General features: G+C 37.3%; 1 protein-coding gene across 3 annotated transcripts in view; it reads left to right on the top strand.

Annotated features, from left to right (window-relative positions):
• exoc2 (exocyst complex component 2) overlaps positions 1 to 24,016 on the top strand; it is a 287,207-nt gene that overhangs the window by 203,783 nt on the left and 59,408 nt on the right. For all 3 annotated transcript variants that reach the window (XM_069909660.1, XM_069909652.1, XM_069909669.1), the window contains exons 19-22: positions 444 to 503; positions 1,790 to 1,851; positions 5,913 to 5,979; positions 7,243 to 7,359. In XM_069909660.1, the coding sequence (XP_069765761.1) occupies positions 444 to 503; positions 1,790 to 1,851; positions 5,913 to 5,979; positions 7,243 to 7,359 (306 nt within the window). The remainder of the gene's footprint in view (positions 1 to 443; positions 504 to 1,789; positions 1,852 to 5,912; positions 5,980 to 7,242; positions 7,360 to 24,016) is intronic.

The following is a 24,016-nucleotide window of genomic DNA, read 5'->3' as shown; positions in this document are numbered from 1 at the left end:
TAATACCTATTAACTTTTTGAATATATGCTTTGCAGTCTGTTTAGCTTAGAGAGGATGTTTACGCTTTAAAAAAAAGGAGCAACTGGAGGGACACAGCAGGTTACGGAAAGAAATGGACAATTAGCATATCGGGTCAGCTGTCTCTAACCATAGATGCAACCTGACCTGCCGAGTCCTTCCAGCTTCTCTTTGTTTGCTTTATTCCAATATTTGCAGTTTGTTGTGTTCTCTAGGATGCTTCAACTGATTGGATGAAGAGGGTTACCTCAACAACGATCGGGGGGGGGTTTCCCCAAAAGGTTTTCTGTATTCAAATGGACACCATGAACTGATTATCTGCATGAAAAAATGTATTAACAGAAGATGAATGAATTTCATGCTCATAAATTTTATCTTTGGAATTGCATCATTCTGATTGTCACAATGGTAATTATTGTTTCAGATTTTTCAGCATGAGAAGGTCCAACTGCAGGTATATCAGCTTTCCATTAATATTATGAAGGTAGGTAGTAGAAAGGCCATTGTATCTTGTGCAGTAATAATTGTTCCTTTAGTGCTCCATCCAGTCTACTACCTTTCCCAAACCACTGTTTCAAATTGAATGCACAAATATTTATACATTCATACTTCAATTTCCTTTTCTTCTCACTATACAGTATTATATTGTATAATCTCTTCAGAATCAATGAGCAAATCACTTATTCTAGCTTTTGAGATAGCTCACCACTGTTGAATTACTATGTTTGGAAAATTAAAAAAGATAGCTGCAGAATACATGGAAAACAAGAAATTTTAAATTCGGAATCCAAACCCTTTTGACAGAAGGAAAATGAGGGTTTTCTGTGCTCTTGGCCATCTCTGTACGACTAAGACATGTATTTTTAGCATTGCTTTAGAGACCTCTGACGTTTACTGTTTTCATGAATGGGCTTCCTAAATGAAATTAATGGGTCAAAGTTTATTGAAAATGCAGAAAGAATAATATTGTGGCAAATTATTTCTTTTGATTTCTAGATAAAAATGTGAATGGATCATATATCAGACTTATAAAACAAATAATTGAAAAATAATGAACAAATGTGTCTTTTGGTGAGCAAGACAGGAGACGAAATATCTGTTATGTGCAGCAATTACCCCGAAGTAGATAGCCCAAAATATGCTTCAAACCATAGAGTTAACATGAAACTAGCAAATGAGGCCAAGAAAATTTATGTGGGTGACGCTTGCTCATATTATTTCATTTATTCAAAATTTAGCTCAGGGATCCTAAAACAGATGATATTCCTGATTCACATATTCACCTTTCATTCTGGGCACTTGCAGAATCAATTCCCAATTTAGCATGCAGACACTTCTCTGAGTTTCAAGCCTGAAAGATCACACATAAGAAGTAACAGAATCTGGGAGGGGGGTGGGGATTGATTAAATATGGGAAATATGCAATTAATGAAAATAATGTAAATAGATGATATGGCAGGCTCAAGAGTTTGGTCTATAAATTTAATAACCCATAACCAGGTGATAGGCAGGCATGACAAATAAGGATGTTAAACATGGAACTCTTTCCAAGTCAAAATTGGCACATGCTAAGTCTTTGCTATGGAAAATAACCTTTTTTTATATAAGACTCAAACCTTCACGGTTATTTTTTTATACAATTATGGAATACATATAATAAGTTGAAATGTTAAAATTATTTAGACGAGATTTCCAATTAGTCAAGGTGCTTCTTACAAATTATATGATTTTTTTTCTATTTGAATAACATAATTTGTGTTCATATTTAAGGTTTTTGTTGATTCCTTGGAGTATTTGAGTACTAAAGCTGAAGGGGATCCTGAAAGTATGCAGTAAGTTTTTGACATTTTGTTTATTAATTCATGTTATGCTTGGGAATATTGCCACTGTTGCAATAACTTAATTACAAGAACTATGGTGTCTTATTCTCCATAGATAAAGATTCTCACTAGTGACCTCTAACACTGGATTCCTTTGTTAATGTGAAAATTGAATTTCTTGTAGATCACGGTGAATCTCCAGAATTCTTTACACAAGAGAACTAGAGACACTAGATAGGTGAAAGTATCTGGAGTAATCTGGAAAATAAATGAGTAAGGACTGTAGAGAATTTAGCTAGAAGGCGAAATGTGACCTGGAGCAGATCAGACTTGATCAGAATCAAAATTTATTGTCATAAACAAATCAAGTAATTCGATGCTTTGTGGCAGCGTCATAGAGCAAACATTCATATTATGAGCCATCTTACAATGATAATATATATGTAGTGCACAAAAAGTAAGGCAGTGTTTTTGGTTCATTGATTGTTCTGGAATCTGATGGCAGCGGGGAAGAAGCTGTCCCTGTGCTGCTGAGTGCTCATCTATAGGCCCCTCTACCTCCTTACCGATGGTAGCAGAGTGAAGAGGACATGGCATGGGTGGTGGGGGTCTTTGAGGTTAGAGACTACTTTCTTAAGATAGCACCTCATGTAGATGTCTTCGATGGAGTGAAGTCTGATGTCTGTGATGTCGCAGGCCGAGTTAACAACAACGAGCCAGAATGCTGTCCATGGTACCTCTGTAGAAGCTTTTGTGAGTCTTTGGTGAGATACCGAATCTCCTCAAGCACCTCACAAAGTATAGTCACTGGTGGGGGGGGGGGGGGGGGCACCTTTGTAATTGCATCAACATGGGGGCACCAGGAGATGTTGTCACCCAGAAATTTGAGGTTCTTGGCCTTCTCCACCACCTGGCCCTGACTCCATTCTGAAGTCCACAATTATCTCCTTGGTTTTGTTAATGTTGAACACAACATTGTTGAATTGACACCACTCAAAGAGGTGATCTGTCTCCCTCCTGGACGCTTCCTCATTGCCGTTTGTGATTCTGCTGACAACTGTGGTGTCATTGGCATACTTGAGGATAGCACTGGGATTGTGCCTGGCCACACAGTCATGGGTGTATAACGAGTAGAGCAGTGGGCTAAGCATACATCCTTGGGGTGCGCCTGTATTGATAATCAGTGAGGAGGAGACATTGCTTCCAATTCGTACTGACTGGTTTTTTGATGAGAAAGTCAAGGATCCAGTTGCAGAGGGTGGTTCAGAAGCCCAGAGTTTGTAGCTTCTTGACCAGCACTGAGGGAATAATGGTATTGAAGGCTAAGCTGTAGTCAATGAAGTGCAGCCATATGTATGAGTTGCTGTTTTCGAGGTGATCCGCAGCTGATTTGAGAGCCACCTAAGCTACATGGGATCATGTGGTCTGTTCCTACTTCTTTTTGCTTATGTTCACGCAAAATATTATCTGGTCATTTTCACATTACATTTTAGTCAGTGTGCTGCACACAATTTAGCACCTGTGATTACTGAGAGTGTCTAAAATTCAAAAATTCTAAAATGATTCACAATACTTTGGGACATTTTGATATTGAAACAAGAATGAAAAATAATAATATTTTGTGTGCTTTAAACAAAATCTTCAGTAAATTCATCAAATAAATTCCAAGCAAGAAGTAATGTAAATCATGCCTTTCAATATTTCCAATCAAATGTTAAGATTATTGTTCGTAAAAGAAGCCATTTTCATAAAAATTGTATATAAAATTAAAATCTAAAAAAGTCATGGTTTCACTTAAAATTTCACCTGTGATAAATTGAAAATTTACAGAAACCGATGCAGTTTAAAAAAAACCCAACTCATATAAACTATGAGTCTCTTACTATATTGAAGACCACTCCCCTCACCAAGCCTAATTTTTCCCTAAAAAAAGATAAAACCTCAGTTTAATTATTTCTATCTCTGTTGTAGAGTCTGGCACTATATTGGGTTCAAATTGGGTCACTTTATGTTTGATAAAGCAAATAGGTTTGGGTCTGTTTGGATTGTGTTGTGATGGCCTGGATCATTTTAGTAAACAGGTTAAGATGACTTTCTTATGGTTAGTGTATCAATTAGGGCAGAGCTGTTACAGCATCAGTGTTCCGGGTTCAGATCTGATGCTATCTGTAAGTAGTTTGTGCGTTCTCCTCATATCTGCGTGGATTTCTTCTGGGTGTTCTGGTTTCCTCCCACCGTTCAAAAACATACAGGAGTTGTAGGTCAAAAGGAAGTAATTGGGCAGCACGGATTTGTGGCCTGAAAGGGCCTGTTACCATGCTCTCTGTCTGAATTAATTTTTTTAAAAACATTACTGAATGTGCCTGTATCAGCAATAGATGCATAGCATAGCCAATATGTGTTTGATTTCCTTAGCAAGTGTCTTAGAGCTGTGTTGGGAATGGGTATTATAAGCATGCAGGCTTGTTTTAATTTTGCAAGCTTATTTTCTTTGATGATAATATATCATTTTAATGATACTGCACTTGATCTTAGCCAAAAGTCCGAGAAGCAATGTGATTTCAATGATCAGTATTTTTATATTGAACTTTAATTTCACTTTCTCACAAGCTCACCTTTTCCTGTACAAGTCTTAGAATCTGCAGTTTTCCTCTTCAACTGTTTCTGCTTCATCTTCTGTGCATGGCCTCATGAAGGACTGCTATGTTTCCTTGATTCTTCCATAATCATTGAGACTTTCAATAGTTTCATCTCTGAACAAATGCCAGTTAATTCAAGTGTGGCTAACATTATGCTGAAGGAAACACAGAGTATAGGATGAGGAATTAAAGAAAACAATATTGACACTTTTGTCTTTTCCAAACTAGCAATTGGCAGGTATTTATTTTTCCACATAGGAGTAAGGAAATGGAATTTAAATTTAAAAAGTATGTCAATATGATTTATTTTGTATTGATCTGCAATCCACCAATATTCAGGTTTGGTTTATGTGCATAATTTTGCACATTAAATGTACCGTGTTAATCTGCATGTGACTTGATTTGTGAACTTGTGGATATGCTGCAAGTCAGAACAACATTGCTGCTCAAAGCCAGGGATTTTATAGTTGCTGATAGGATGTAGTTTTATAGTTTGGAATGAAAACCTTGCTTTCACATAGGAATAGTTGCAGCAAATAACATCGTGCAATACAGAGAAAGATAAATAAACTGTGAGAGTATAAGTAGTGGGATGAGGCTTCTGAACAACAGCATGGACCAATTTGAATCCAATGAGCTGTTCTGTGCTGTGCATTTTATGTCATTGAGTATTAAAACAAAGCATGTTCTGCCTGTGAAACAGCAAAAAAGTTTGGTTAAAACAGTGTACTTTGGTTAACTGCAAAGAAAGGTTATTTATTTTTCTTCCATATTTGTTTATATACCTGAGCAAAGTTAACCAGCTCATTATAAGAACTTTCTTCTTTCCTCCAGCTCTCTCTCCATTCAGAGAGCTATCCCCTCCCCTAATCATCCCAGTTATTTTCTCTTCTGCCCTCCCACTCACATTCACCTATGACCTCTTGCCTGTGCTCCTCCCCTTTGCCCAACCCCCACCATTTTATTCAGGCATCTGCCTGCATTTTGCTCAGACGAATGTTGGTAATGTGTCTTTGTTACATAAAGAATGCTGCATGACCCACTGAGTTTCACTGACACTTTTGTTAATTAAATTACAAGAACATGTCTGTTTTCTTCTGCCCAAAGAAGCAATGGAAGCATCCTCATTTAAATGTATCTAAGACTCAGACTAAGAATAACAGAAATTGAGCATTATAGTGTACAGGTTGTGTATTAAATTATAAAACCATGACTATTTTCTCTGCCCCATGAAGCAATAGAAGCCACCTCATTAAGTGTATTTAAGACACAGATTTTTGAATAATAGGGAAATGAAGAGAATAAGAAGTGGAGCTAAGTCCATGCCCAGATCAACCATGATCTTGTTGAATGGTAGAGCAGAGTCAACAGCACAATGGCTTCCTCGTGCACCTATTTCTTGTTTTCATGTTCTTCTCTTCTTATTCTCGCTAGCCTTCCGCTGGATATTTCATCCCCAGACTCACTTAGAAGTGTGCATGAAAACTTCATCCCTAATCCAGTAAGTATCATGGTAGTTCATTAAGTTTATTTGTAAACTGATGAAATTGAAAGATTAATGATGTTTTTAAAAAAAAGTTATTTCAGTTTGTAATGCATCAAAAATCGTTAATTTTTCAACACTCCCAATGCTATTACATTATCTCATGTCGTAACTTCAGCTTTGCTGCATCCTTAAGTCATAAGTTAGAATTAATTTAAAATAGACAAACTATTTAGTGGATGGAAAAAACAATAAAGAAACTGAGTTTTTCTAAATGAAGTGGATTTTGTCAGTTGGCCTGCGGTCAACACTTCCCACTCATCAAAGCTGCCCTGGACAGAAATCTGGTAATCGCTTGTGATAGACATGGCTGTTATAATGCTCAAATGTAAATATTGTAGGATACTCATAACTTTCTGAGGAGAAGACTGTTGGATTGATATCATTTCCCACTGGGATCTCAAACAGCATTTCAATCAATATGAAATGAATTAAATACATTTATTGCTCACTTTGACTTTATAAACCAGTAATAGTGAAAGAGATCAAAAGAATTGTACAATAGGAAACAAGAAATGTGTTTTTTATTTCCTTTGGGAAAGCACTGATGTTGTTTGCACAAATGAGTAGAAATGCAGCCATGAAATGATGGCAGTTTTGAATGGGGGACCTGAAAGGTGTTACCTTTCAAATAAAGCTAACATTTACTGGCCTAGACATTCACCTTGAATTTATCTCCTATACTTGCAAGCCTGGACTTCATGTTCATGCCTAAATATTCATTTTTTCTATATGATTTGCTGAACTGTTTGAGTATAATTTAGGTCATTAACATTTCCTCCTTTAAAGATATTTAGTGAGCCCACGGGATGTTTGCAATAGTCTTATGTTTTCATATTTGTCACTACTAATGTTAGCTTTTTTATTCCAACTTGTGTAGTAGCTGCATTTAAATTCTTCAACTGTCAGGGTAGGATTTAACTGTACTTTGGATTCTTCAGGATACCTGTTATGAAATGTAAACACAACCTGACCAAAAATAACTGTGTTTGTAACTGTGGCTCTGAACAGGAGGCAGTAAAATAGAGGCCCTTGATCTCCCATATGGGCAAAAACATTCTTGAGTTTCGTCTTGCACCTGATGAACACTGAAACTAAATTAGTACAGGAGAAAACTAGAGAATTTTTTAGTTAGGAAAACTCGGAATTTTTTATTTAAGTCACAGCATCGTCATGCATACACTTGGTAAGTGCTTTAAATATTATGTTTGACTTCATTAGGAACAAAGACTACTGATTGTTCTCAGCAACTGTGAATACCTGGCAAGACACACCTTCAACAATTTAGCTGAACACTTCGGGAAGCATGGTTTCCAAGGCACAGAGAAAATTGCTCAGGTGCGATATTTGTAAAGGATAGTTGAATACCACGGTGTGATTTAAAAAAAAATAATAATTTAGACTATTACAAGTACAATTGGGGATCAAAAATATGGTTTTTTTTTAATAAATTTCTCATAAAATACCATTCTAGGCAGAGTAACTCCATTCAAGTTCATGTTTATTATGTCTAAACATATATAGTGTAACAGGATGAAAAATAATTTATCTGGGCCACTGTGCACACACATACACAAGTACATAATTATCACATATACACATCAAAATATAATTTAAAATAAATAAATATAAATATTTTGGGATAATGTACTGTTCATCAGTCTCACAGCCTGCAAGAAGAAGCTGTTTCCCAGCCTGGCAGTCGTGATTCTGATGCTCCTGTACCTCCTCCTTGTTCAAAGATGCTGTGCTGGTTGTAAAGGGTCTTCCATCCATAATTGTTTGAGCCCTATTTAAGAAATGCTCCCAGCAAATGGCCTCAATAGTGGAAAAGGAGACCCCAGTGATCTTCTCAGCTGTTTTGATGATCCTCTGTATTGACTTTGAGTCCATACCATACAATGATGCAGCCAGATGGGACACTCAATTGTGCTCCTATAAGTGTTATCAAGATGGTGGCAGGTAGCCTTGCCCTTCTCAGATTCCTTAGGAAATGTAAATTCTGCTGCGCATTCCTGACTAATAAGGAGATGTCGTGGGTCCAAGATAAGCTGTCTTTTATATGCATACCAAGGAACTTTGTGCTCTCCATGATGGAACCATCAATGTGTAATGGAGAGTGGTTGATCTTCGACGTCCTGAAGTCCACAATCATCACCTTTGTCCTGTACAAATTGAAACTTGGGTTGTTGTTCTCAGACCATTTTACGAGCCGCCCAACCTCTTCTCTGTAACCCAACTCATCATTGTTGCAGAGGAATCCAACTGTTATTGTATCATCTGAAAACTTGCTGCTGCTTTTTGACCTGAATCTAACAGTGCATTCATGAGTCAACAGCATGAACAGTAGCAGGCTGAGCCCACAGCCAGCATGATGGGTCTTGAAGTTTTTGCTGCCAACCCAGACTGTAGTCTTTGGATCAAGAATTCCAGGATCCAGTTGCAGAGAGGTGTGTTGAGTCCTAGCAAGGTTAGATAATCCACCAAAATCTAAGGTATGATCTTGCTGAACACCAAGTTGAAGTCGATTGTACTCTAGATGGGTCAGGATAGAGCAGAGGGTCAAGGCTATAGCATTATCTGTGAACCAATTTGGTCAGCAAGAAAACTGGAATGGGTCCAATGTTACTGGTGGGTGTTATACCTGCTCAATTAAAGAACTGCTTATGTTTAGATCTAAAACAATCTTTTTCCTTTGTCATAACTGTGTAACAATTGTGAACCAACAAAAAATATTTCAATTTTGCACTTGCTCTTGAAAGAAAATAGATTCTGTAACAATGTTTCTCATTGGATGAGGAAGGAACCATATTTCTCTTGTCAGTTTTTGAAATAAATATAAATTCAATAGCATAGATATTCAGGTTAGAGTAAGTGATTCTCAGCATCTGGTTTAAAGATTGCTGGATGTTTTTGGTGAATAGGCGTAACACCAAAATGAATCATTAAATTATTTTAAAAAAACACAAAAATGCTGGAGAAACTCAGCAGGTCAAACTGTGCCTTTATGTAGTAAAGGTGAAGATACATCACCCACCTTTCAGGCCTGAGCCCTTCATCAAGTTGTGGGGGAATTGGCTGCATTGCAGAATGTATATATACTAACACTTCAAAAGCAAAACAATTCCATAGAAACTGTAGAACATTATAGCACAAAAAATAGGGTCTTGTCCCATCCAGTCTGTGCCAAAAATATTTATTCTGCCTAATCTCATCTACCTGCATCCGGAGTGTAGGCCACCATACCCTTCCCATCCATGTGCCTCTCCAGTTTTCTCTTAAATGTTGAAATTGAACCTGCATCCAAGTCTCTGGTGGCAGCTTTTTCTACATTCTTATCATGCTCTGCATAAAGAAGTTTCCCTAATGCTTCTTTTAAACTTTTCCCCTTTCATCCTTATCCCATGTCCTCTTAATCGTGCCTTACCCAACCTCAATGGAATGAACCTGCTTGGATTTACCCTATCTATGCCCCTCAATTTTGTATATCTCTTTCAAATCTTCCTTAATTTTCCAGTGTTTCAGAGAATGAAGTCCTATTCAACTTTTCTCAATAACTCACCCCTTCAATCCACCAACATCTTTGTGAATTTTCTATACACTCTTTCAATCTTACTGATATCTTTCGTCGCCAAAACTGCACCAATACTCCAAATTTGGCCTCACTTATGTCTTGTACAACTTCAACTTAACATCCCAGCTCCTATATTCAACACTTTGATTTGTGAAGGCTTTCAAGCCAAAGTCTCTCTTTAGGCCTCTATCTACCTGTAACACTATTTTCAAGGATTTGTGTATCTGCATTCCCTGGTCCCTCAGTTCTGTCACACACTGCAGTTCCCTGATTGGTCCTCTGCAAGTGTAACACCTCACACTTGTCAGCATTAAATTCCATCTGCTATTTTATAGCCCATTTTCCAGCTGGTCCTGATCCCACTCCAAAATTTGAAAGCCTTTCTTGCTGTCCACTGCATCTGTATTCATGGCTGTAAATAATTTTGATATATCCTGAAGACATAAGATATGTAATGTAAGTGGGTTTTTTTTCATAGTCTTTCAACATTTTGTCCTTGAGCAAATTATTTTTTTTTTTAATTCAAAACTTTTTTTGCATTGGTGAGAATAGACCATATTGTAATACAGTAAAACTCTGATTATCTGAAATTGTTGGGACTGGGCCCATTTTGAATAAAGGTTTTCAGAGAACCGTTAATTTTTTTAATTAACAGGCCAGTAGCAACAGCAAATCACTTGTAACAGTGTTTAAACAACAAATAACAAGGGAAGGCTTTTTAAGCATTAAAATAATGTTTAATTCTCACCAAAAAAAAAATGATCCGACACCTCCCCATCAAAGTCCACTCCTACCCAGGAGCTAGAGGTCCCCGCTGCCGGCGCGGAGAGCCTGAGGTCTCCTGCTGCTGCCTCCAGGGGCCCGATGCCACCGGTCAGTTCGGCTCCAGAAAAAATGTTGGATAAATGAGGATTTTGGATATCCTTGTTTATACATTTTTATTTTATTTTGGATAACTGAAGATGTCGGTGAATCCGATTTTGGTTAATCAGAGTTGTACTGTATTATAAATAGGAAATGTATATGTGGATGTTAGAAAGTTTTGTTGCAGTTTTCAGCATTATTTTCTATATTATAGATGTTTAATATTTCAATTTTCATGTAGAGAGATTTTTTTTAAAAACTTGTATTCCAATCCCAATCTTGAATTAAAAAAAAAATTACATACAAAGGTTAAAACAACAGATATAATGGAGAAGATGGAATCTGAATATTATGAAAATTTTAAACATACCACATTGTCAGACAGGAAGGAGTCAGGTGAGAGTGTACGATCTTGAAAATTGAAACCAGACGAAGCCTACTTGGCTTCTCTAAATTATACAAAACTTGCTTTTGCCTCCAAAATAGAAAGTGGAAATTTAGAGTCAAAAATGAAGAAACTAAATGGAAAAAAAATCTTTATTTTCATGGTAGAAAGGTTCATATAAAAAAAAAGATGATTTGAACAGAAAAAATAAATTTTATTCAAGCACTGAATTCAAGAAGAGAGTGTGGATGTAAAACAGGCCATTAGGGATTGTTTCATGCACAGAATAAAGCTTTACTTGTGATACGTTAATGGTAACAAAGATGGAACATTTTTTCATTTTGTTAAATACACAGAATTGCTGGAAAATTAAGGTGTCTGCAGACTTTTCTGTTCAACTTTGCACGTAGTTATTTTCTTTTGTAGCATGATCCACTGGTTTGCCAGTTTACAGCCCATATTCAAACATTGAGGTGAGGAACCTTTGGCATGGGCTGTACAGCACCGCATTCACTCAGGTATTTCTGAAGATAATTAGACAAGATCCTGATAATAAAGTAACTTGCACAGCTATACAGAAAGAGCAGGTGTTATAGGCATGAACTGGTGCATTACAAGGAAATAGTATGGATTTGACAAAGCAAATGGGCTTCTGTGATTCAATGATAGGCACCACAAAAGTCCCAGTAAATTTCCAACAAGGGAGAAATTAATTGCCTACAGTTGAGAATGAACAGTATTACTAGTCAGCGAGTCATCATTGACCAGAAACTCATTTAGACTAGCTCCATAGCTACTGTAACTGAAAGGACAAATCAGAGACGAGCTATTATGCAGAAAGTGACTGGCATAGTTTCAGACAGAACAAGCCAGAACAGCTCACTTACCACCTTGAGAGATAAGGGTACCAAGCAAAAGTGAATCTCACCTGTTACGATCCCAGAGGACCCCAAAACACAGCAGCAATAGATATTCACCAAGACTAATGGTTACTTAAACAAAAGTTGCTTTTAATTATCTTTAAACATGAAAACAGAATCACACTTTTGACTTAACTAATCTAACTTAACCCCCTTCTAATTCTAAGTGCACGTGTCTGTAATGTGTGTGTAAGTTCAGAAAAGTTCTGTGATTCAAATTCCATTCTCACTTCTCACTTCTCCAAGTTCACTGGTGGCAGGAAATTCTTATACTGTGCACAGAATTTAACATTTATAAATTTCACCAGGCTTTGGTGGTTGAAAGGCAAATGGTTACTACTCAGGAAGGTTCTTGTCGGTTTTCAGAGAGATTCTTTTGTTCACTGGACACTGTAAGGTAAAAACATCATGAGATGGGACCGGAGAAGGAGTCACCCAGTACTAAGGAGTTACAGAATGCAGATGTGACCTTGTACACTCAAGATAAGCTTTGCACTAACAAGAATGATGTGCAGCAGACTAAGAGAAGGATAGCAACAGTTTATTCATTGGACAATGTAATGGTATGATAATTTACTAAATACGTATCCTGAGGTATAAAAAAAACACCACTTGCTGATAACGGCAGAATGCGCCTTCTCCAACTAACACTGTTAGTTGCAAGTGTTACAATCCGGCAATAAAGAACAAAGAACCTTGATTTCGACTCAGTCTGGTGTTTGACTCACTCATTCGTGAACAAAGCAGACCTAACAACACCCACAACTGATTCCTTTTAATCAGCCACTTCAGTGCCTTGCCGAAGTAACTTACCCCATCAGGGTTTTCCAGATGATAACCTCTTTCTTTCAGGTCACCACAAAGTTCCTTTTTGTTTATCTTACTTCAAGTGAAACATTAGACAGCCAGTCCTCTCTTCTTGTATGGACCACAAGGGCTTTGACCAGACTGAACTAAGCACTCACAACCAGTCTTCCAAATGGGGTTTTTCTACAAGCTTGCCAGCTTCTCCTGTTCCAGTCCCAGCTGCTGCTTGTAAAACTTCAGAACTGATCGATCTCTCTTTCTCTCGAAGAAAAGTCTGTTTGACTCCCTCTCTGCTTGCAAAAAAAATACATGACCATTTTAGAACAGCAAACAGCACTCCCAAACAGCCTGTGGCTCCGAACCAACTCCTCCGAGTTATTTCATCTGTTGCTTTTCAAAACATCAATCCATTAGTGAAGTCTCTTGGGGATTCTTCAAAGTTTTTGCATAGGCACACAGAGCCGACCTTTCTAGCTTGAGGAGAGCTCCAGTATTTTAAATGAGATCTGTTTTGAAGTGTTTATATGTGACCTACACTAAAAAAGACCTGCCCCAATTTATCTCCCAAAATCATATCTATAATCTGTCCCACACCATCTGCAGGACATGTACCTTCCTGATCTGGAAATGTATTCTTGTTTCTTGATCATCTTTATATTCAAATATATTGGTGCTCTCTAAAAATAGCTCCCTCATATACCTTCATCAGAAGGACCACAGTGGTTAAGAAAAATTATTCAATACCAACAGGACCCACATCCCTTGGGGAATAAAGCATTTCAATCATTTAAGTGGGTGACAACAGCAGAAACATGGCAAAGCATCGCTTGCAAATTGCCTTTCAGTTTATACACTTTCTTGACTTAGAAGTGAATTCCTGGAATTAGTCACCTCTTCAGGATTCTAGCACCACCATTAAGAATATGACAATTAATTCTTCTCTATGGTCTAATCAATAGATATGTGAGGATGGTGAATCTCTGGAGTTCTTTGCCCAAGCAAGTTGGAGAGATGTGCTAATTTTAAGTATTTAAAATGGAGTTGGAGAGGTTTTAAATTTCAAGGGATTGAATGCTGTGGGGATCTGACACAGAGGACTTGAAGCACATCAGTCATCAGTCATAATGATATTGAATGTAGGGTAGACTTCAGGGGCCATGTGTTCTTGTGTACTGTCATACCTTTCATTGTAGTTTCCCAATCTGTCATAGCTACTCACCCTTTGATTAAGCAAGTTTGCTGTATTCAAATTTTCTATCCTTGTTTCAAGTTGGACTAAGTTCCATTAAAATTGTTATAAAATTCTACTATTTCATGATCACTATTTCCTAAAGTTCCTGGAACTACAAAGGCATTAATCCACCTTTTTTTTATCATTACATGATCACTCCTTGTTTTCCCAGAATTTACCTAGAATTCCCTTCCTTGCATGTTCCAGAATGTTAATAGTATCTTCTTGACAACATGATTTCAAAAGAGCATCCTTCTGTGAAATTTTGCATATATATTCTTTTATTACATGACCAATAGTAATATCATTGTACATGTAGTTTCTTTCGAAAGAAAATAAGAAACATTGTTGTGAATGGCGATGTTCACTCCTTTCTGCATAAAAAAATGAATAATCTTCTGATATTCGTTTTCATCTTTATATTGTGACTTCATTGTGATAGTTTCCAAAAATTTAATTTATATTTAGAAATAAGATAGATATTTTATTACAATTCAGAAATCTCTCTTTGTTTTGTCATTTATTGATTGCTATTTTTCTTATGCATAGTAAAAATTCAACATGCTAAGGGTCTCAATTTAGCTTACAACCACAGTTTTGCACTATATCAAGACCATTAATATGGCAAACGGGCATCATATCCAGTTTACCATTAGTTAGCTTCATCATAAAAAAAAATCCTCGCCTGGAGAAAAAAAAGATAGCAGTTCCTAATTTCCCATTTGAAATTGTGCATATACAAATACAAGATTTTCTATCAATTTTACATGGCAAGCTCCCATGTTATTATAGAACACAGAACTTTACTGCACAGGAGTATGCCCCTTGGCCCATGTGTCTGTGCTGAACGTGATATTCAATTCGAACAAGTCTGCCACTTGCACTTGATAGATATTTCCATTCCCCTCATATCTATGTGTCTATCCAGAGAGCTTCTTAAATACTTATAGTATCTGCTTTTACTCCTGCCAGGCAATTCCAGACATTTACTACTCTCAGTGTGTGAAAAGAAAAATGCCCCTCACATCTCCCTTCAATGTACTCCCCTCACCTTAAACGCATCCTCTAGTATGTACAATATGACTACTCAGCACTCTAGCATGTGAATTTTACCCTGGGCAAAGATTCTTACTGCCCAGCCAATCAATACCTCTCAAGAGTTTATAAACTTCTATCAGGCTTTCTATGCACCAGTTCAGGTTTGTCCAATCTCTCCACATAACATACCCTCTAAACTAAGCAATATCCTCTTAAACCCCTTCTGTACCCTTAAGCAAAGCTTCCACATTTTTTTCCAATAATGTGGCAACCAGAATTGCACACAGTATTCCAAATGTGGCCTAAAAGTTTTGTATGAGTGCAAGTTCCAGGCCAAGGAGTTTGAAGTAGACCTGAATGCTGTAAACTATTTGTCTGTTATAATAACATCAGCTCAATGTGATGAAATATCTTCTTTCTATTCTGGCACTCAGAGCAATCTGAATTCCCCTCAAAATCTCCTCTCTCCACCCTTGTTTCTACCATTAAGCTACACAGGGGCAATGCCGTGGCCAATTAACTTGCCACTCTAAATGTCTTTGAAGTGTGGCAAGAAGCTGGAGCATCTGGAGGGAAATCTACACAGTTATAGACCGAACACAGACTGGGCAGGAAATCAGACATATAGCCTGACCCTGGAGGTGAGGGACAGCACCTTTACGAACTATATAGCTGAGCTGCCTGTCTTGATTGTGCAACCGACAGTCAATTAGATTTTAATCAACATTGACCACAATGCCTTGTCCTCCTTACTCGATAGCCCATCAAATTATTAGTGAGCTTGCATACAATGATAGAACACATTTGCAATATTGACTGGTCACACTGTACAGGTTTGAGGGAGATAGATTTATTTTAGTTTTTTGATTTATGAGAAAATAGGTACATTGTTTTATACTTTGGGGAATGAAAAAAATATTTGTCAGTTTCTATTGGATGTTTGATGTTTCTATTTGCCTTTGATCACAAATATACATGTCTAAACATTAATCTCTTGATTAATTGAAAATTTGGAGAAGGGGATAGTATTTGGTCTCTTTGTCCATCCAATAAACTGACTTATTTGTGAGATAACCAACCATATGTATCAGCCTTTGTTCTGTAACACGTCTGATAAAGAAATAAATTTCTTGGATTATATTTTATTCATTTTTCTAAATATAATACTTTGGAATCATGTTTGAAGCACAATTCTGAAATTTTCTCACCTTGACCTTATTTTCATCATTTCACATGCAAGATTTATGATGATTGTTGTGTGTCCCTTTTGACATTTGCAATGAGGCAGTTGAATTTCAACAGTTGAATTTCAACAGTTGATCTTCATATTCAACTTTTTTTTAAAAAAATCACTGCTATATTTATAATTTGTTCAAAATTTGGCTTATCTGCAAATTGTGGTCAAGTTTTTGTTGCTGTAAAATTAATATCTCAATTGTTAAATTTGATGCTCCAAGTATGCTATGTGCCACCTTTTCTACTACTCCATTAACCTATGCCACTTTCAGGGAAATATAGATTTGAACCCTGTGGTGTCTGTTTGTTTATATTTCCTCATACTGTACTATTTCCTCTATTTTATTTGTACTTATATTTTCTCTTTTAAATTATTAATGAAAAATAGTGCACCTTATTATCATTTTTATGATTTTTGTTGAATTTGCTGATTATACTAGAAACTATTCAAAAGTAATTTTCTAAATTTGCAAAGTGAAGCCAGTTTTCTGGATTACTGAACTTTAAGACTTCTACTGAATACATCTGCCACTATTTGTTTCTGAAAGTCGTAGAGTTTTATTTAAAACCATTGCAAAAATACAACTAATCATCTAGGCTTGATTCCAGTCATAGATGAGGTGAAAAGTGAGAATGACATGGCATGCAACTGTTATTTGATCAACTTAAAAGTCAAATGGAAAGAATTGGTGGTGAATCTTTGTGTTAATGTGGGCTAAGTACTGGAAGTTCTACTTCTGGGGAAAAAAATTCTCTTTTAAAACAATTACTAACTATCTGATTGACATAAACCAGATCCTGTTATTGTAACTTGTTATCCTCCATTACTTGACTGTAATTACCCTCTGAATCATGAAATGCAGCAGCCACCTCTTTCACGGAAAATATGGTGCCATGATAGAGCAGGAGGTATAGATAAACTATTTATTTTGTAAAGGGAGGAGGAGCCCCTCAGTTTCTTTGCCTTACTCTAAAACCCATTTATATTCTGCAAAATAAACCAGCAAGCATTAATAAAATTAAAATCTTGTTTCTGAATACAATTAGTTACAATAATTTAATTAGTTGTTTATGCAGAGGATTTCTTTTATATTTTGATCAAAAATCTAAGTAATAATTCCAACTATGCTGAATGTATATCTAGTTTAATTTGAACTTGCATAATCGAGCTTATAGTCCCCTGGGAGGATGCAGTAGAGGGGGCCTATGAGCGCAAAAAACTGAGGAACACTGAGCATGCATCTGATGTACAGCAACGTGGCTGGAAGGCAATGGTCCGACCGGTTGAAGTAGGCTTCAGAGGATTTGTAGCCACGTCGACATCAAGGCTACTCTGGGAGTTGGGAGTGAGAGGAAAGATACACATATATCTCTCCAGAGCTGCTGAAAAGCATAGTCATTGACTCTGGATGAGGAGAGAGGATTCCACCTGGGCACCCAAATGAGGGAAGGGCATCTAGGGGGTGAGCTCAGGATGCTCAGGATGCTGGAGTTCAATGCTGCCGTGGGTCTATCTGCAAAACACTGAGGAAGGAGGGCTCCCATTTGATAAACCAGAAGATGCCACCACTCATTTGGCTACCCTGCAGAGTCTAGACAGCAAATTTCAGGAGTGCAGTAAGGGATATTAACATCTAGTTTTACATACCTGTACTTGCATATAATAGAATCTCAGGAGGATGCTTGGTCTATAAAATCCATGCCAGTCTTTATTGAGGAATCTCATCATTTGCAATTCCTGCTCTTTCTCCCCTCAAAAAAAAACTATTTAAAAGCCCTTGTCAACTCTGTTAACACACCCTTATTGGGAGTGAGTTTCAAATTATTAGCACTTTTGCAATTTTTAAAGTTTTCTGCAGATTCCGCGTTAATCTTTTCAGCCAGTATTTAACTTTACTTTGTAAATCTCTTTTGTTTGGATGCCTGCTGACATTTTCCTATACCTTAATGAAGGGCTCAAGCCTGAAACGTTGGTCATATATTTTTACCTTTCCTATATAAAGGACACTTCTTGACCTGCTGAGTTTCTCCAGCTTTGTGTTCTTACTTCAAATATGAGCACATGATTAGTGTAATTATGGAAAAACAATTTCACTGAAAATAAAAATGAATATTTGACACTTTCCTTGATAATTTTAAGGAGAATCCATCATAAAATATACCTTTTCATTCAATTCTATGTGGGGCATGAATATTGATAACAAGAATAATGTGTCCTTCTTTCCCTAATTACTTTTAGAAAAAAAATGAGCTGCTGCCTTCAGCTATTGACATCTGTGTGGTAAAGATACTTGTATCTGTATTGCTTTGTAAAGATTTTGAGTCTCCATATATTTCAGTTAAGGTGATTTAGAGGGAAATGGAGGAAGAGATGTTATTATGCACCTGATTCTTTTGTTCTTCCAAGTGGAAGATAATCAGATAGAAATTTGTAACATTAATGGGCCATCTTATAAAAGGCACTGGGTTACAGGGTACTCACTGGTGCAGAAAGATAATATTTTGTCCTAAATAACGTCCACAAGTGGTGTCAAGTTTATATTTTATGCTGCCACCAGAGGCCCCCAGATAAGAAATGGTTTTGATTCACGCTTCAACATTGTTTGTTGCATACTCTGGTAAGGCTTTGGGAAAGTAGGTAAGTCATTTGCCTCAGAAAACTCTACCCTTATCTGCTCTTTTAGTCACAGTATTTATGCAGCTTGTTTGATTAAGTTTATGGTCATTAATAATATGCAGAATGCTGAAACTGAGAAATTAAGTCACAGCAGTGTTGCAATTTTTAAAATTTAATCAGTCTAATTTACTGAAGTCATTTTTCACTTTTTGACAATATGTCTAAATATCGGAAGTTCATTAATGTTTCTAAATTGTCAGTGATATTCAGATATTTGTGGGGCCCATTTCTGAGAATTCCTAAAGTGATCAACATTGTACACAATGATCTAGGTTTCACAAAAGCTCTATTTAATTTCAGTAAGAATTAATTCATTTGTTCAACAACTCCCTTCCAATAAAAACCCTCATGACCTTGACTTCCCAATTGACCAGTGCAGTATGTTAATTTCAATAAAATGGATTTGGTGAGCAATATCACAAATTTTTTGTAATGAAAATGTGGAATGATCAGGAGCAAAGTTTGTAAGTTGAAATATATATGTATATTAGAACATGTAAAATATTAAGATTAAGTATGATTTATGTGCAATATGATATAAATCATGTATATCTGAAACATATGTACTGTATATCAGAACAGATAAAATACTAAGATTAAACATGATCTTTTTTAAACTTTTTCCTCAGACTATAGTGAGGGTAATGGCGCAATCATTCCATAATTCTGATGTCACTCAGCTTTTGCTTCTGGAGTTCTAATTCTGTTTTATTATTTCATTGACCTTGGTCCCCTTTTGGTCTTGTGCTGCATTTGATTAGGTTTGATTGTTTGTGTCTGCAATTAGACTTTCTCCTCTTCACCCACTTTCCTCTGTGTACTTATCAGTTCATCTTGATTAGCTATAACATTCTGTTCCAGACATTCTGTTTTCTGTGGTATTAGTGTGAAACCTCCTGAAAGTTAACCATTTCATCTCCCTCAAGCAAAAGTGCCTATTGACGCTCTTAATGTTGAAAGATCTCTCAATGAGCTCAATGTGAGATCTCTGTGGGAGTAAAGAAAAAAACAAATCCATTCATTTATGTTATGCCTCTTGCTGTTTCTCAGTGTTTTCAAACTATTTTTACACATTCAAGAACATCAGTCACTGCTGTAATGATCAGATACAATTTATTGTCAAGTAATAAAACAGAAATGTGATATTACTCAAATTTGCCTTTAGTCTACCATAAAACAGGTTCGTATTCTCCATGAGCATTGCCCGATGCCCCTTACTGTCAAAGAAAGGCAACCAAAAGAGAGTCCCCCAGAGTCACTGAGCGTCCATGCATTCGCCTCCAGCACAACCCTGCAACTGCCAGGACTCCAGTCGGTTTAAACCATCAACAACCTGCACCCAGATCCAAACTTCTGACATGACGAGGAAGACTTGAGCGTCCAGGGCCCTTCTTGCCCTCCGTACCTTCTCAAATCCTGGTTACCATACCTGGTTCTCATGAGCCTGCTTCCTGCAGCTTCAAGTTGCCAGTGGGTTCCTTGCCCACAAGTCAGCAACACATTCCTTTGTGTGTCCTTTAGCGGCAGAGCCCCTCACCGGCCTGCCACTGTGGTCACCATCCTTAGGGTCATTTCCTCTGCTTTTCCTTCTCAAGAGAGAGGAGAGGGAGAGGGGTTGTACTCTCTGTTACTGGTGTCCTGCACGAGTGGTGCTCCCACAGAATTTGCAACACTCTCTCTGCTCACCCCGGGTCTGCAACAGTGCTGCTGTTATTGCAGCTCGGTAAGCACCGCCATTTCCCAACCTAATTTATATGAAAAGTGTCCACAATTTAAGGGAAAGGATCAATTAATCTGTTCTTGTGGATGTAACTGAATGATAATAAGAAATATCACGCCATTGCATTTACTTCCATTTCAGTGGGCAGGGAGACCTTAATTCAGGATCTCTTTTGAAGACTGATATCACAAGTAGAGCCATTGGCCCATCAAGTCTGCTCAACCATTCTAATCATGAGCTGATCCATCCTCCCACTTAGCCCCACTCCCCAGCCTTGTCCCCATCACCCTTAATGCCGTGACTAATCAAATACCTATTAATCTCTGCCTTAAATGCACCCATCAACCTCACTCCCGCAACTGTCTGTAGCATCAAGTTTCTCAGACTCATGATCCTCTTGACTAAATAAATTTTTCCGCATCATTGTTTTAAATGGACACCCTTTTATCCTGAAATTATGCCCTCTTGTCGTAGAATACCCTACCATGGGATACTTCCTTGCTATATCTACTCTGCCCAGGCCTTTTAGCATTCAAAATCCCTCTATGAAGTCTCCCCTCATCCTTCTGTACCCCAACGAGTGCAGTCTAAGGACTGATAATTATTCTTGGTATCATTCCAGTAAATTTTCTCTGAATCCTCTCCAATGCCAGCATAGCTTTTCTCAAATACGGCACCCAAAACTGTATACAGTACTCCAAGTGAGGTCTCACCAGTGCTTAAAGTCTCAACATTACATCCCTCTAAAAATGAATGTCAACATTGCTTTCGCCTTCTTCACCACTGACTCAATATCTCTGACAATATAGCATTGCTCTATTAATATACCAAAATATTAGTCAAGATTATGTACTCATGTTCTGGAATATGATTTGATGGAAGTTTTTTGGCTCATAGACAAGGTCATTTTAAAAGGTCTGGAATTGATACTTGCAATGTTATATTTGAATGAACACAATGGAAAATGCACAGGTCACATGAAACAATACTGCAATTTCACTGAAATACGTGTGTGACAAACCATATGTGCAAATTGAATGTGCTACAAAGTAAACCTCAATGGCTCCTTCCTACCAACATTAAGCCAGTATTAATTTGTACACTTATGGTTGGAGAACAAGTTCAAAGAGTAATAATCATGGACACATCAGTACTAAACAGTGAACTTTATTTACATGTGATGCAAATACAAAGCAGGAGAGACACACTCTCACATACAAACCAGTAATGTTCTGATACAAATTAACTGTACTGATGTTATTTCGGAGATTCAAACAAACAATACCTGCCACCTCCTTCCCCGACAAGCAGGCATGGCCCACTAATTAACGTTTATACATATCTATCAACAGGTTATATCTGGCAAGATACAGTAGTATTTCCAGGTTACATGCCACAAATATTCCCCAACCTTCACCGGCGCACGCACCTTAAAAGAGTTAGGGATGGTTCCAAAGGGAAAAAGAGAGTGAGCTGGCCCATGTGCTGGGTTTTTATTCTCCATCTGGCTCATGAGCCAGCTCTGGTAGACCGATGTGAATTTAGGTGAGGAAGAGGACCAATTGGAAGATGTCCTTATCTATGAGTTGGTCTGCTTCCTGTCTGTGTGGCCAGATGACCCTTCAGATTGAAAACACATGGAAACTGACCTTTACCCTGACCAGCTTCCTGTCCAATTGGTTGGATAATCCTCTGTATTATATACTTGAATAGGTTTGACTCCTCTAAAGATCTTTGAATTCAGTGATCTCTCAGAAAAGATTCTTATTTTATGAAATAAAATACATCCACAGCTTAGTTAACTATGTGACATTGTCTAGATCTAGATTAAAAGGAAGAAATGCAGAAAATTGTCAGCAAATCAGTCAGGCGGCATCAGTCACAAGTAGATAGGAAAAGCAATTTGATATTTCGGGTCTTGACAGATTCTCATTGGAAACAAAACATGTTTTTAAGTTCTTTCCTGATATTGATCCTGTTCTTTATCCATGATTCTGAGCCTAGTCATTTGAGAATAGTATTTGTTCAGAATTCCATGAAACCTTAGATGAGCAGGATTGACATGGTTAGGTTGGTTGTTTGCTCATGCTTATAAAGGTCCAGTAGATTTTTTTGACTTGGCATTGGAGGAAGCCTGTCTGGACAAAAATGTTATTCTTACCACACAAATTGGAAAGGCTTTTGATCTAAAATGGTACCTCAATTAGCAGCTTGCTGCCAAATATTAAGCTGGGCAGGTAGAAGAGGGACACAAAGGATTTTTATTTGCTTAATTACATGTTAGGAGCTTTCACATGAAGTGATAGATAAGGTTTGTATTGTTAATTTTCATGAGACAAGGAGTAGTAAAGTATAATTTTGTTGTGTTCATGCATTTTTTCTTTCTTGTATATATAACTTAAAAAAAAGTACTGATTTGCTTTGTCCCTCAAGGACTTCCCTCATGAAAATGCTTATCATTTTCCTGGTGTGAGATATTATCGTTGCCCATGGATTGCTATCAAATAAGAAATTGGGCTATAAATAGATCTTCTGGATTAATACCACAAAACTCAATAGGTGTGTATTGCAGCCCTTATGTTTGTAATAATGTGAGGTCCAGCAATTCCCGAGTTTCAATCTGCATTTATTTTTAGAAGTGGAGTCGACCTTTTATATTCATTTGAAAATAAAGCTTATTGTCTGTGCTCTATTCAAATTAAGAATAGATGCTGTAACAATATTAATATTTGGGGAGAATTTATACGATTTAGAGTAGGTCACATACATACACACATTTTAAAACAGATCTTATCTGAAAGACTGAAGAATTCATATTGCAGGATCTCTGGAGAATGTAAGCACCTTTCACAAGTAGGTGTTAATTGAACTGATGTCATAAAATGCTTGACCATTGTCTTGCTGGAGTCATGCTGTCTATCAGTACCCTTTCTGCAAAGTCCTCATATAGAAAGGTCACTCCTGGATTTTGTTTATCTAACAACAGATGGGAGTAGAAGAAATAACTCCTGTTGTTTTGTTCAGGAAGGTGGGGGGGTTTGCAAGACATGAGTCACATGCTCTCTTTGGAGTTTCAGTTGGAAAAGAGAGAGATTTGAGTTAACAGCTCAGTCAGTGTATGGGACACTGACAAGTACCTGAAAAGTGCAATGGGAAAACTGTTTGAAACTGATGAAAGCCAGTTCCAGAGCAGTAGATGGCTAGAAGTGCTATCTGTCTGATGTTTCTCTTGAAATAGAGGAAGGAATGGAACTCTTGGTTACCACCTAGAAGACCCTGATGGGGCAAGTTTCATCAGCGAGACCCTGAGGTGACTAGTGGTGGTACCTCAGTTGTGGAAATCCTGGAGCAACAAATATCTCTCTGCAAACCCTACAAGAACCTTCCTGAGCAGTAAACATTTACCTTTCAGGCACCAAGGCTGGTGAATCTTATACATGTTAAATTCTGTGCACGGTATGGTGATTGCCTGCCACCAGGGAACTTGGAAGAGGGAGAAGTGAGATTGAACTGTGAACCAAAGAACTTTTCTTAAATTTATAC

Source organism: Narcine bancroftii, chromosome 1 (assembly GCF_036971445.1).
Source record: "Narcine bancroftii isolate sNarBan1 chromosome 1, sNarBan1.hap1, whole genome shotgun sequence".
NCBI classification, from domain to species: Eukaryota; Metazoa; Chordata; class Chondrichthyes; order Torpediniformes; family Narcinidae; genus Narcine; species Narcine bancroftii.
Note: the sequence above shows the minus strand (reverse complement) of the source record. Positions and strands in the feature narration are given on the sequence as shown.